Source organism: Lissotriton vulgaris, chromosome 9 (genome assembly GCF_964263255.1).
Source record: "Lissotriton vulgaris chromosome 9, aLisVul1.2, whole genome shotgun sequence".
In the NCBI taxonomy this organism is placed as follows: Eukaryota; Metazoa; Chordata; class Amphibia; order Caudata; family Salamandridae; genus Lissotriton; species Lissotriton vulgaris.
In genome coordinates, this window is record NC_141697.1 from 227,637,910 (window position 1) to 227,652,183 (window position 14,274).

Consider the following 14,274-nt stretch of genomic DNA (forward strand, 5'->3'; position numbering starts at 1 on the left):
CCATTGACGGTGACCTCCTGAAAGTAAGCACTGGTTTATCTGGCACATTCAGACCAATAATAGGATCTCCTTTAATGAGATTCCAATTCCTGTCAAATATTCTCCTTAAGTCTGAGTGTTGCCTACTGTAAGATAGAATAATGGGGGATTGAATTTCAGAATCTTTGGGGGCATCTGATCTATACATAGATTTTGAAATTAATGCTACCTGTCGGGGCATATTCTGAGTCCGAGTGATGGCAGACTCAAGAATTTCATTAGAAATACCCCTATCTATAACTCTTAATCTGCTGGCCTCCTGTGCAGCCGCACATTTGGCACCCGAACTGCAAATCCTCCTAATGCGCAGCATCTCCCCGCAGGGGATGCTGCCGATGAGGTGGTGCGGATGATGACTCGCTGCATGCAGGATCGTGTTGCCGGCAGTCGGTTTCCTATATAATTTAGTAGCTAAGATGTTGTTATCTACATAAACCTTCATGTCTAGGAAACAAATAGAAGTAGCATCAATATTGGATGTAAATTTAAGATTTAAATTGTTGATATTTAGTTACTTAACAAACTACCTGGCACCCTCTTCTGGACCCCTCCAAACAAAAAACAAATTTGTCGATGTATCGTAGGTACAGAATAATGTTATGTTCCATAGTACTTCTGAGTTGTCGCATGAGGACCTGTTCATCCCACAGCCCCATGTGTAAACATGCGTAACTGGGGGAGAAACAGGCCCCCATCGCAACTTGTTGAAAAATGTGATTGTTGAGGAGGAAAACATTCTGCTCCAAGCACATTTGCACCATTGTAATCAACAGTTTGTTGTGTGCTGCAAAATTCATTGGACGTTTGTTAAGGAAATCTTTAATAGCTTTTCAGCCCATCATGATGTCTGATCGATGTATATAGGGCCGACACATCCAAAGTCATTAAGAACATGTCTGGGCCCCACTTCACATGCATGCTCTATCTTCCGAATAAAATCAGAGGTATCTTGAACATATGACCTCAGTCCTGTAGAAAGTAATTCATGTATTTAGAAACATGTATTTAGAAACATTCTCCAGCCTGACTTATTCTGAGCTATTGATGGCCGAAATGATCGGTCTTCCAGGGGGTTTGTTAATGTTTTTATGTATTTTTGGGATCAGATAAAACGTAGGGATGACCGGATGTTCTTTTTTTAAAAAAACGAAACTCCTCCTCAGAAATCAACCCCCCACTTCTCCAAGCCTGGAGTTTTGCATACTGATCCATCCAAGTGGACTTTACTATTTGGATGTTGCTTTTTCTGTAACACAAAGTATCCCCCAATTGCAGTTCAGCTTCCGCCAGGTATAATTGACACGGCCACAAAACTATATTTCCTCCTTTATCCGCTTGTCTGACTATGATGTTACAGTCAGATTCAAGCTTGCCAACCAGTTGTGTATAGCACCCTTTTTTATTACTGATGGCAAACCACTTTTTGTTGGTGGCAATATATAGTTTTTTTTAGATCCTGTATGACCAAGTCCTAGTAGACATCTATATTGTCATGTACCATTACCGGCTGGGAAACTGACTTTGGCTTGATGGGGGTTATACATTTGCTCATATCATCCATCAGCAAACTTTCTGCCACATTGGTACTTTCCCCCTGCTCATTTTGTAACAACCATATTTCTTCAAACACTTCTCGATCACTTACAGTTAAAAGTGACGGACTTCTGATGGCTTCAGATTTTGCTTTCTTTTTTGGTAGCAGACGATGAAATTTGCTCAGTTTAAGTTTCCTAACAAATCTAAAAGTGTCCGTTCTAGTATCCACGTAATTAAAGTTGCAGGGAGGGCAATAGGATAGTCCTAAGCCTAGGATTGATTCCTCTCCTGAAGTCAACTTTAGATCTGTTAAGTTTATTACTGTGTTGGGGTTGTTGCCTGGGCCGGATTGCGGTTTTGAAATCGGTTCCATCGGCCCCTTGCCGCTTTCTTTCCCCCGGTTCCACCTTCTTTTGCTGCTTCTGCGCCTTTGGCCGCGCTTATCATTTTTTCTTTGGTTGGATGTCCAGCCGGCACTCGGTGACGCAGGGTATCTCTCCGATCCTGGCAGAGGCAATTCACTTCCTCTGCCAGAGATAACTTGGTAAACCCCAGCTGTTGAGTTGTGGCAACATATATATATATATATATATATATAATATATATATATATATATATATATAATATATATATATATATATATATATATATATATATATATATATATATATATATTTATGATCAAATTGATGTTTAGCCTTCACTATTGGAAGTAATCAAAATATTTACATACTGTGAGAAAGTGGATTACTAGTTGGGGTGGTTGTGAGACCTCACAAAGTAGTAATGGTACTATTGTGTATCAGGTCCAGTTAGGTTGTTTAAATTTAAACTTAAGCACAGTTCTGGGTTGCTGTGGTACAGAGCAGTCAGGCTTAACTTAGAGGAAACAATTGTAGAGCATTTATCAGTACCAAAACAGTTAATAAGTCAAAAACACAACACAATAAGAAAAAACACTCCAATTTATTAAAATGAGTGTAGATTTTAATGAGCAATTATACTGCAAAATGAGAAAATGGGATTGGGGGAATCGGAGATGTGATTTTTTGAGTTTTATAATTTTCTTGTGCCATAAAGCGCAAATCACCGACTGCTGGTATCTGGTTGCGTTAGACCGGGTCAAAGTCAAAAGTTAAAGCAATCCGTGTTCAAGTGTGGGTCGACTACCGGGGCCAGATTAATCCAGGTGAAAAGTTTACCTTCTGACTTTGTGTTTTTCTGGAATTTTCTCATCGGCAAAGCTGGCTGCTGATCCGATGGAGGAGGGCTCGACAACCGCAACATGCTGCTTGATGTTAGTTCTGGTGAAATTCTCCACTATGGGACTTACCAACTTTTCGGGAAGTAGAGCTAATTTCAGTGGGGCAAACCAGCAAGTTGAATCCGACTGGCAATGCAACTTCTGTGGCAGGGGTTTAAAAGCAGTCCCAGGATAGCCTCTAGTTCTTTTAAAAAAAGTTCAGAAAAAGTTTTCAATTGCCCACCTTTGCAATCTTGAGGGGGAGAACACCAGCCAATGGTCCAGGACGTTTTGGGCAACACTTGGTCAGTTAGGACTCAATCTCCCAGAAGCCACCAGCAGGGCCCTGGGCCAATCCAGTTGAATCTGATCAGCTGCGCTCTGATTCTGAAGCCTTCTTGCAGTTTTTGTGTTCCTGGAGCTTAACAGGATTCTATCCAACTGGCCCTTGGAGTCTACTCTTCTGTACTGATTTCAAGTGGGAGCAGATCCAGCCCTTGCGGCTTCTCTCCACAGTTAAAACAGCAGGCTCTGTCCTTCTTTTATTTCCAGTCCTTTGGTTCAGCAGGTTCAGTCCATCTGTTTTCCTCAGGTTCAGCAGTGTTCTGAGGAAGGTAGCATGTGGGTGGGGAGTGACTCCCTAACCAAGGAAACCCTACCTACTTTGACATAGTTTCCTGGGGATTCACCACTAAACAATTCCACAGTGCATCTGTCTGCCCAAATCTAAGATGTCGTAACCTTTCTTCCCTGGTTCAAACCTAGGGCAAACTCCTAAGGTGTGTTTAGAGAAATGTGTGCTCCTCTGCAAAACTTGTTCTGGAACAGGTTTTCCCTCCACTGTGCATGGCGCCATTCTGGGTACTTAGGTAATGGCATGGGCAGCTCTGGGTATGGTTTAGACTGCGACAACGACTGCCCCTTTTAAGTGTGCACAGTTGGTGGCCACATCCCCCTAGGCCATCCTGTCATGAGGAGGTTACACCTCCTCCCAGCTAAGGTCCTTTTGTTCCCTTTCCAGAGAGCAATTCACACCTCCTAGCAGGCAGCTAGCGGACAGTTGGGGATTATCTTAGAAGGAACTACTAGAGGCTTTAGGCTGGAAAATGCCAACTTTCGGAAAGTGGTAGTTTCAAAATAGTAATTTCATATCTGATTTTACCAGCAGATTGTATTTTTATTCCTCTTTGTTTGTTTGTTATGCCTAGATATATAGCGCGCTAATCACCTGTGAGGGTATCCAGGTTCAGGTTGTTAGGCTGTGTCTCACACAGTGATTACTGGAAGGAGCAGATCTTCAGCTTTTTGCAGAAGTCATCAAATGATGAGGAGGCTTGGATGTGTTGTGGCAGGTCGTTCCAGACTTTGGGGAAGATGTGAGTGAAGGTTCTACCTCCAGTTTGGTTTTTGTGTATATGGGGAACGTGTGCCAGTAGCTCATTGGAGGTGTCTTGTGGGGTGGTAGAAGTGTATGTGGCAATTGAGGTAGGCGGGGGTCTGTATTGTGTAGTACTTTCCATGTGTTTCCCAGTCATTTGAATTCAGTGCGCTTGTCTATGGGGAGTCAGTGAAGTTCTCAGAGTTGTGGAGAGATGTGGGTGCGGCAAGGGAGGTTGGGGATGAATCTTGCTGCACCGTTTTGGACAGTTTGGAGCCGGTTCACAAGTTGCTTGGTGATTCTTACGTAGAGTGCATTGCCATAGTCAAGTCTGCTGGTTATCAGGGCCTGTGTGACTGTTTTCCTGGTGTTCTTTGGTTGACAAATGAAGTTTTTTCACTGCATCTGAAGGATATGCGATCAGGTGGAGGTCACCGCATTTAACTCAGCTGACATGTCGAGCTTGTCATTAAGAATGATCCCTAGGATTCTGGCGTGCGCAGGGGAGGGGGGGAGGGGAGTTAGTGTGGGACCAAGGTCCGATAGCCACCAGGTACAATCCCACACAGAGGTCTTCCTTCTGAAGATCACCACTTTGGTCTTGTCTGTGTTGAGCTTTAGACAGTTGGATCTCATCCAAGTGGCTACTTTAGTCATGCAGGTGGCAACGTTGGTTTTTATTGCGAGAGTCTTGTTCATCAGGGAGAGTATCAGTTAAGTGTCATTTGCGTAAGAAAGAATGTTGATGATTTTGGATCTGATGAGGTATGCCAGTAGGGCTGTGTAATGTTAAACAAATTTGGACTAAGAGGTAATCCTTGGGGGACTCTACAGATGAGGTTTTTGTCTTCCGATGTGTAGGGTGGCATGCTGATTTTTGTGTGTCCTTCCTTTAAGGAAGGAGCAGATACAGTTGACGGTGGATCCTTCGATGCGCGCATCATGTAGTCTTCTGATCCGGGTGGAATAGGAGACTGCGTTGAAGACTGCTGAGAGGTTGAGCAGATGTAGGCTGCTGTTTCTCCTCAGTCAAGCATCATCCTGATGTCATCTGTTTCTGTGATGAGGGCAGTTCTGGTGCTGTGGTTCGGTCTGCAACTTGATTGATGTTTAAGAGTTAGTGTGTGCTGAGGTGGGTGGCAAGTTGCTTGTTAATGATTTTCTTCATTACTTTGGCTGGGTAGGGAAAAAGGCAGATCGGCCAGTAGTTTGCTAGCAGGGCGGGGGTCTGCTGAAGGTTTCTTTAGTAGTGCGTTTACCGCTTCATGTTTCAAGATCTCTGGGAACGTTGCAGTGGTGTATACGATATGCGTGAGAACTTTGCTGTTTGGGGAGGCACCCATTTTGTATATGTGGTGGAGGCAGGGGTCTGTCTTGGGGTCCCAGAGTGAGTGGTTCTCATGATGTTGTCTGTCTCTTCCATGGTGGCTCTTTTCCATGCGATCGGAAAGATTTTTGTAGGATTTGGTGCTGTTTTCTATGCGCCTTCCTGGGACCTTCTGTTTGGTTTCTCTAATCTGCTGGTGGTAACATCTCCGTGTTGCTTTGAAGGGTCCTTGTCTATTTCTTTGTGATTTGTTCTCCATCTTCTCTCCAGTTGTTTGAAGTGTTGTTTGTTGACCCAGGTTCATTGGTGTGCCAGCTTTCCTTGCTTACAGGTTCTCTTTTGGTTGTGTTTGCAGAGTGCCGTTGAGTTGGCACATTCAGTGATCCATTTATCGAGTTGTTTGATGTCACAGTTTAGGTTACTGGTGGGTTTGGGCTGGTTCATGCACAGGGTTTCGGATCAGTTTGCTTCCGCGATGGTGCTCCAGCTGTATCTGGCCTGGCTGGTGGTGACGGGTTTCGTTTGTTGATTTGGAAGTGGATGATGGCGTGGTTAGTCCAGTTGAGAGGCAAGGTTATGGTGATTTTGATGTAATCATGGTGGTGAAGATAGGATAGAGGGTGTGTCCAGCAGAGTGTGTTAGTCTGGTGATGTGTTGAGTTTGTCCAAGTTTCCCAAGGCTTTTGAGGAGTTCAGTGGAACTACGGTCGTTCAAGTTCTCCAGGTGGAAATTGAGGTCCCCTAGTAGGATATAAGCTTTTGAATCGATGTTGAGAGGAGCAACGAAGTCGATGATGTTCTTGGTGATGCTAGCTCGTGGTCCAGGCGGGCTTTAGATGAGGGTTTGATTCAGGTTGAAGTGTAGGTACTCCAGTTAGTGGTTTGCATTCTAAGTGGCTGTGGTGGAGCTGACTGTTTCATTGAAGATACTTGAGATTCCTCCTCCTGGTTTGCATTGTTTATTGTTGGAAATGTCCCTTTCTTGGTAATTTTCCTTGACTTTTTGCTTTTGTCCCTCATGGGTTTCCGCTAATCTATGTGCTATCTTTTGGGCTTTGAATGCTTTTGAAACTGCCATTCAGTGCCAAAGTGCTTTGCTTGTCATATACATACTGGCGATTGGTTTACACATGATTGGCTGATTTGAGGTAGCTGTAAGTCCCTTGTCTAGGTTTAAGACATATTGGTAGGGCATGTAACTCAAAGCTCCTCCGTGGGCCTGCAGCATTGGTTGGGCCACCCATGGAAGTAGTTAATCATATGTGCCACAGGTTTGCCCTGGCGGGGCCTGTGTGTGCAGGTTATTGTTATTTGGCTTGGCATTTTAAAAGCCACTTTCCAAGGTTCTGCATGTCTTTCGCCTCATCGGAGTACTCCCTGGGGGCAGGGTTCGGTGTCAGGAAGAGGCAGAGCATGTGTGTGTGTGCTACATACACTGGTAGCGATTGGCATTGGATGATGTGTTGGATATGGTGGAGCCTGCTTCTCACATTGATTTACAAGGGGGATCAGTGGAAAGGTTATTGAGCAGTATTTCCTATGTGCAGAAGAGTAGCAGTATAGTGTTTGATATCGATGAGTTAGTAATAGCAAATCTCTGGTAGTGTGAGTGGATTCGACATTACTAACATGGAAATGGCACTTTGGGAAAGTGGGAATTTCTGTGCTTGTGGCTCTGTGACTGTCAGTCTGTCTCCAATCCATATCTGGGTACCTGGGGGACAGCTACATCTGTGCATTCCTGATGGACGGTGTGGGAAGGTAGGATCCTTCTAGCATGGTTACCCCCACATTTTGCCTGATGTCAATGTATTTTTTATAAGTACCTAGTAAATAGTACTAAGATACATAGAACATAGGTACATCAGGGCTCTCCCATGGGCTGCAGCATGTATTGTGCCTCCCATGGGAGGCCACTTAAACTGTAACTATTGCCATTGCAGCCTGTGTGCGTTGCTGCTTGCACCTCTCACAACAGATATATGCTTCCTTACGTGCCACTGCGATCTTTGCTGGCCCCGACACCAAGACTCCCGACGCCGTTGACGACCACCAGCTGCACCAGCCGCATTCTGATCCCCAACAAGCCGGATCAGAGCTTACTGATCCAGAATCCGGTGCCAACAGCACCCTTGGGTCCTAGGTCGGTTCCTCATCCTTATTTTGAAGGCTATGAATGGAGAAAGATTGGGAGTGGTCTCTGGACCATTTACAAGATCAGCCTCAACACGAAATGGACTGGTTTGATGAATTGGTTGAAGCCATTGGACTGGATACCTCCCCAGATTCTGGCCTGCTTATTCCCCCTACCGTGGCTATGGAGGAGGGAGCTTCATATGATATGGTGGTGAGCAGGACAACTGAGGTCTTGGACCTTTAGCTCCCTTTGGTGGAAGTCGAGATGAACATCTTGACGGAGGTCTTACAGCCAGGTGTCTCTTCCTTGGAACCTTTCCTGTCATTCAATGAGGCCTTGACTGATGTCCTTCTGGGAACCTGGTCCAAGCTCAGCACAGGGGCTTCTGTGAATAGAACAATCTCCCACCGCCATCACCCTGCAACGGCCGACCCAAATTTCCTCACCAACCACCCTACTCCCAATAGCTTGGCGGTCCAAGCCTGTACCTCACACGGCGTGTTCCCTTCTCCACCCCGGACAAGGAATCCAAGTAGCTGGATAGTTGAAGTAAGATAAACAAAATTCCCGCCAGCCTTGCATTGCGGTTGGTGAACATTGCATGCTTATTGGGCCGTTATTCACACTCCCTGTGGGAAACGGTTGCACAAGTGCTGCCACAGGTCCTGGAGCAAGCACGGGTAAACCTCTCCCATGTGGCATCAGACAGGAGGGATGCGGCAAAGTTCGCCATTCGTTGTTGGCTTGATATACCCGACTCGCTAGGCAGAATAATGTCATTGACGGTGGCTGTTCGACGCCTTGCCTGACTGAGAACCTCTGGCTTTTCTGGAGATGTCCAGGCTTACCTTATGGACATGCCCTTTGATGACACCCATCTCTTTGGAGACAAAGCAGACTTGGCCCTAGAGCACTTTAAGGACTCACGGGCTACAGCCAAGTCCTTGAGTCTCTCAATGGCCGCACGTCCCTGCCTTCTTTATGCCCCTTTCGTGGTTATGGAAGGAGCTTTCAGTTGTGCCGGCCGTACCTCAGCCACAAGGCTGCGTAAGTTCAGCAACCTCTGCACGTTTGTGGGCGCAACTCTTTCCGCCCCCCTGGGTCAGGCGGTCAGAGGCTGGATTAGTCCAACCCCCAGCCCCCCTGCTCCTTCAGCCTCCAAACCCTCCTAGTCCGGGCCTTCAAAATCCTGGGTGGCCCGTTGGTGGCAGGAACAGCCATCACCTCCACCACTTGCAAAACATCACGTTGGACAGATGAGTTCTTCAGAAGGGGCTCTACTCCTCTACCCCTCCTTCCATGCCTTCAACTTACAACTGGCCGATGAAGGATCAACTGACTGTGCTTCTGGTCCCGAAAAAGGACAAGGGCCTTCACCCTATCCTAGATCTCAAAGCCCTCAACTACGTCCTCAAAAAGGAAAAGTTCAAGATGCTCACTTTGGCTCAGCTCTTGTCTGCCCTAGACCCAGGAGACTTGATGGTAGCGTTTGACTTGCAGGGCGCTTATTTTCACATTTCCATCCTGCTTGCCCATCGACGCTAGCTGCGGTTAACGGTAGACCCAAGCACTTTGAGTTCACTGTGCTCCCCTTTGACCTTACCAGTGCCCTTGAGTGTTCACCAAGTTGATGGTAGTGGCTGCACCCTATATGCGCAGATCAGGTGTGTCAGTCTACCCTATCTCGAACACTGGCTGTTAAAGGCGGGCTCGCACCAGGCTGTTGTCTTCCACCTCAAGACTACGGAAAACCTCCTGCTTTTGCTGGGGTTTACAATGTGCCGAAGTCAGAACTGACTCTCAGACGCTCCTTTTTATCGGAGCTGTTCTGGACACCGTGCAGTTTCGGGCTTATCCTCCGGAATGGTGAGTCCAGGATATTCAGACTATGATAATGATGGTTCAGCCTCTATTCTGAATTTCAGTGAGAATTACTCTGATGAGCCTCATGGTCTCCTGCATTTTTCTTGTGACTCATGCCGGATGGTAAATGCAGACTCTGCAGTGGGACCTGAAGCTCCAATGGGTGCAGCATCAGGGGAATCTCTCCGACATGGTTCAGATCTTAGAGGGAACTGGATAGGACCTTCAGTGGTGACTGACCAACTGCGATTGGGTCTGAGGCAGACTCCTCTCTCTTCTTCCACCAGATCATACATTAGTGACAGATGTGTCACTTCGGGATGGTGCGGCCATCTGGGAGAGGTGGAGATCAGAGGACTCTGGTCTCAGACGGAATCCAGACTCTGCATCAACTTGCTGGAGCTCGGAGTGATTAGTTTGACAATTAAAGCCTTTCTTCCTTCAATAAAGGGAAAGCTGGTTCAAGTGTTCATGGACAACACTACTGCCCTGTGGTACTGCAACTAACAGGGCAGGCTGGAGTTGTGGACCCTTTGTCAAGAGGTCTTGCGTTTCCGAACATGACTGGAGCATCAGGGCATATCCCTGGTGGTTCAACTGGCAGGCTCTCTGATCGCCCAGGAGGACTAACTGAGCCGTCTATGCCTAGTGGGTCACAAATGGGGTGTCCATCAAGGGGTGGCTCAAGTTCTCTGTCAGCAGTGGGAAAATCCTTGGTTAGATCTGTACGCCTCCTCCGAGAACGAGCAGTGTCAGCAGTTTTGCATGCTGGAGCTTCCAAGGCGGCTCTCTCTCGGAGACACTTTTTCGTCTCAAGTGGATCTCAGGCCTCCTTTCTGCCCATACCACTCCTGCCCAGACAGCTCAAGAAGATCAGGAGCGACCAGGTTCAAGTCATTCTTGTGGCATCGGACTGAGCACAGAGAGTCTAGTATCCCAAGATTCTCTAATTGAGCATTGATCCTCCGATCAGTCTTCCTTTTCAGGCGGATCATCTGTCGCAGCAGCAGGGGAGAGTTCTCCACCCAAACCTGTCAACTCCATGCCTTCTTGCGTTGATATTGAGCAGCGGCAGTTGATAGCATTCAACCTTCCCTCCCGAAGTTTGCAATGTTATATAGGCAGCCCTCCACCAGGACCATGTATGCCTGCAGCTGGAACAAATTTGTAAACTTTTGTACAGAAAGAACTATTTGTTCTCTTTGTGCTGCCCTCTCAGATCTTACTCTGTATCTGACCCTTGCCCATTAGGGCTCTGCTTTGGGCACTCTCAAAGAGTACCTTTCGGCGTGTCTGCCTTTTTGCGGCTGCCAGACCAACTCTCTCTATTTAAATCCTCTATTTTAAATAGATTTCTCCAGGGGCTTGTACAACTGTTTCCACCTGCTCCTTTCATCATGCCTCAGAGGAACCTTAATTTGGTTCTCACCTTCCTGATGTGTGCTCCGTTCGAACCCTTGCACAACTTCCCCCTCCGGCTGCTTACCATCAAAACAGCCTTTTTAGTGGCAGTAACATCTGCCAGGAGGGTGAGCGAATTGCAGGCTCTGTCATCCAAGCCTCCTTACCTGACCAGTTGGTGCTTCGCATTAGGGCCTCTTTTTTTACCAAGAGTGGTTACACCATTCCATGTTGGGCAATCTGTCCCCCTGTCCACTTTCTACACTCCCCAGCACCCCTCTAAGAAGAGGAGCGACTCCACCGTCTGGACCCAGAAAGAGCGTTTTCGTTCTACCTTGAGTGCACAAAAAAGTTCTGGGTGGATGACCAACTCTTTGTGGGGTACATGGGAGTGAAGAAGGGGTGCGGTGAAGAAAAAGGGCAATCTCTTGATGGATCATCCTTTGCATCAAAATCTGCTACGTTCTGGCCAAAAAGCATCCTCTTAAAGGCTTAAGGGCTCATTCTACCAGAGCTAAGGCTGCTACTACAGCATTGCAACATGGTGTCCCAGTCCTCTGCAGTTGTTAGGCAACAATGTGGGCGTTTCTGCACATGTTGACTAAGCACTACTGCCTGGATGGGCAAGTCCGCAGGGACGGCCTTTTTGGCCGCTCTGTCCTGCAGAACTTCCTGGTCTAACTTGTCCGCAGTCCCTCCTCAGGGGATGGTATTGCTTGGGTATCTATTCAAAGGTAAGGAATCTGCCGCTAGATGTCTTTATCAGATAGCCAAGTTACTTACTTTCGGTAGGTAACGCCTTATCTGGTAGAGACATGATCTAGCTGCAGATTCCTTACTGAGCCACCCATCTTCCCAGCAATGCAGACAGGTTCTTAGTGTCAGGGCTGTTCCCTTTCAGGGCTCCAGTTGTTCAGAAACACACTTCATGGCTCCGTGCTTCTGGCGTAAAAAGTCCTAAACTTTAACTGACGTCAGCGTGCCGAGAGGGCCACTCTGCAGGTGATGCTGATGTCACAACGGCAGAGACAACACCGTTGACGTCACGTAGAGCCGACCGATGTCATATACCGGCGTGCAAAGGTATTGCTTGAAGAAATACCTTCCGGATCCAGTCCGACGCCTGGGAAATTAAACGGTAAGGAATCTGCAGCTAGATCATGTCTCTACCAGATAAGGCGTTACTGAAGGTAAGTAACTTGTCCTTTTAGTCTATTTGGTTTAGCTGTGCGAGTGTTAATGTCCCAGTGTCCTTGAACATCAGCTTAGTTAATTAAGATTCCTCTAGAAGTAACTACTGTAGGAAGTTAACCTTTCTTTCTTGGCGAGGTCAGGGCCTGCACCTTCTTCACTCCACAATGAAAAACATTTTTGCACGGTAGTGATGCTAATAATTTTTTTAGGGGAATTGATGAGTGAACCACAGAGTATTTGAAAGCTAAGTATGAAAAAATGTTGAGTTAAGAGCCTACAGCCACCACAACTGTTGATGCTTTCAGTCAGTTACTCAGTGCAGGCGCCAATTAACTAAAAGATGTTACTTCAATATAATTGACATCAGGTTCTGTGCTCTTGTGAGTATGTTTAAATTGCCTGGGTGCTTGGGTATTTGATGTTGTTTCTATTGGCTGTTGTATATTCATTTCTGATCTCAATGTGATATGTATCTTGTATTTTTTTTAAACAGAGCCAAAGATAGAAAAAGGAAACCTGTACAATTTTTCTAAGCTGAAAAAGAGCAGAAAGTGGTTAAAGGTGAGCAATTTCTGGTTTTCTAGAAGGAATTGAGGGGACGAGTTAGTAAGCAACATATCTAGACATGAATGGACTCGAAGATGCCGGCTGTAATTTTTTATTCTTTGGCTAGATCTTATGAAATGAATGCTAGCAAGCTGCAAGATCCGAAATTAGAATTCTATATAGTGATTAGCTACTTAGTGGTCAGTATCTACCAGATTGTTTCATGAGCTGTATTTGGGACAGGGCCTATCATCCTGGGTGCTGAGTGGTCAGTGCTATAGCAAATGAGACTCAGTGGATGTTGTGAACTGCTTCCCTACAGGTGTGCAAGCATGTGTACCCTAGAGTGTTTACCAGTGGGAGTTGGATCTCAAGATACTTACTGAACAGTGGAAGAGTGGGTTCTTTTAACTCGGGATGCTTCTTACCCACTATCTTGTAGGTACCCACTGGGGGGGGGGGGTCCCTGTCCCTTCCCTAATGTATGATTTTGCTTGCTACCTTACATGGGTCTCCTTATATGCTCGTTGGCTAAATTACTAGTTAGTAGTGCATCTCTAGTTAAGAATCTATTGAAAGGTGTAAGGCATTTTTCTATATTTGTTCACTCATATCAATAGAGTGGAGCTATATTTTCTTGTAAGCGAAGTAACTTAGAAGTTATACTCCAGTGATATTCTTATCAGTGCTAAGTTAATTTCTTTTTAGGTCTCATCTGCTAAGCAGCTTTTAGCTGTTTGAGAACCACCTGTTCTGGACCATAGCAAAAGCTTACAGTGGACTTGGAGCCTGGCCATTGCTTATCTTTGGTTGACTTATTGGCAATCTCATTTGCTTTTTAGGTCGAGCTTAGCGGCAGCGTGGATGCGCTGCTTGCTCTGCAGGGCATGCTGTGATAAAATATGCAGTGGAAGCCCCACCCACTCTCCGCCAATATTTGTCATTGGATTGTGTCATTGTCCTTCGTAAATGCTGGCTTCTGATTCATAAACAGGCTTGTTAGTCTCTCCTTGGTACCGCCTTTTCTGCATTTGTTACCGCCCATAAGGACTGGACCTTTTACTTAGCCTGTTACACGGTCTGCATTGTAATAAGTGCATTATAAGTAGGTGAGCACTATTTTGTTTATGGACCCTGATGGAGACAATGGCGGCTGCTTTTTTTTGTATTTCCATACTGAGCGCGGCGCCCACTTTAGGGACACCGCACTTAGGTTATAACTTATTTTTAAAACTTTGATGTTGTGCGAGGCACCCGCTTCAGGGACACGGCGCTATGTTTAATTTTATTTTACTTTAATATTGAGCGCTGCACTCACTTCTGTGACACCACACTCTGTAATACAATAGAATTTGCTTTTGCAAACCTTTGAATTATTGGTATTGTAAATGACACTGCCTTTTAATATTATAAAAGGCATTGCCATTTAGAATGATAGTAGCTCAAAAACGTGCAATTGCGAAACCTATTTCATTGTAGATGCTTGGTTCGAGGCATGTGGGCTGCTGAAATCATATCTTAGCATAGATCGCCGCCTAGTGTTGGGTTCCGGATGATTGCACCTTGTTGTCTTGAAGAGTCTTCGAAGTATCACGAGATAGGTGACTCCT

The 14,274-nt window shown here is 45.9% G+C and overlaps 1 protein-coding gene across 2 annotated transcripts in view; it reads left to right on the forward strand.

The window, feature by feature from the left end:
- Positions 1-14,274, forward strand: part of INO80 (INO80 complex ATPase subunit) — a 545,189-nt gene that overhangs the window by 123,737 nt on the left and 407,178 nt on the right. For both annotated transcript variants that reach the window (XM_086937360.1, XM_086937361.1), the window contains one exon: positions 12,612-12,679. In XM_086937360.1, the coding sequence (XP_086793486.1) occupies positions 12,612-12,679 (68 nt within the window). The remainder of the gene's footprint in view (positions 1-12,611; positions 12,680-14,274) is intronic.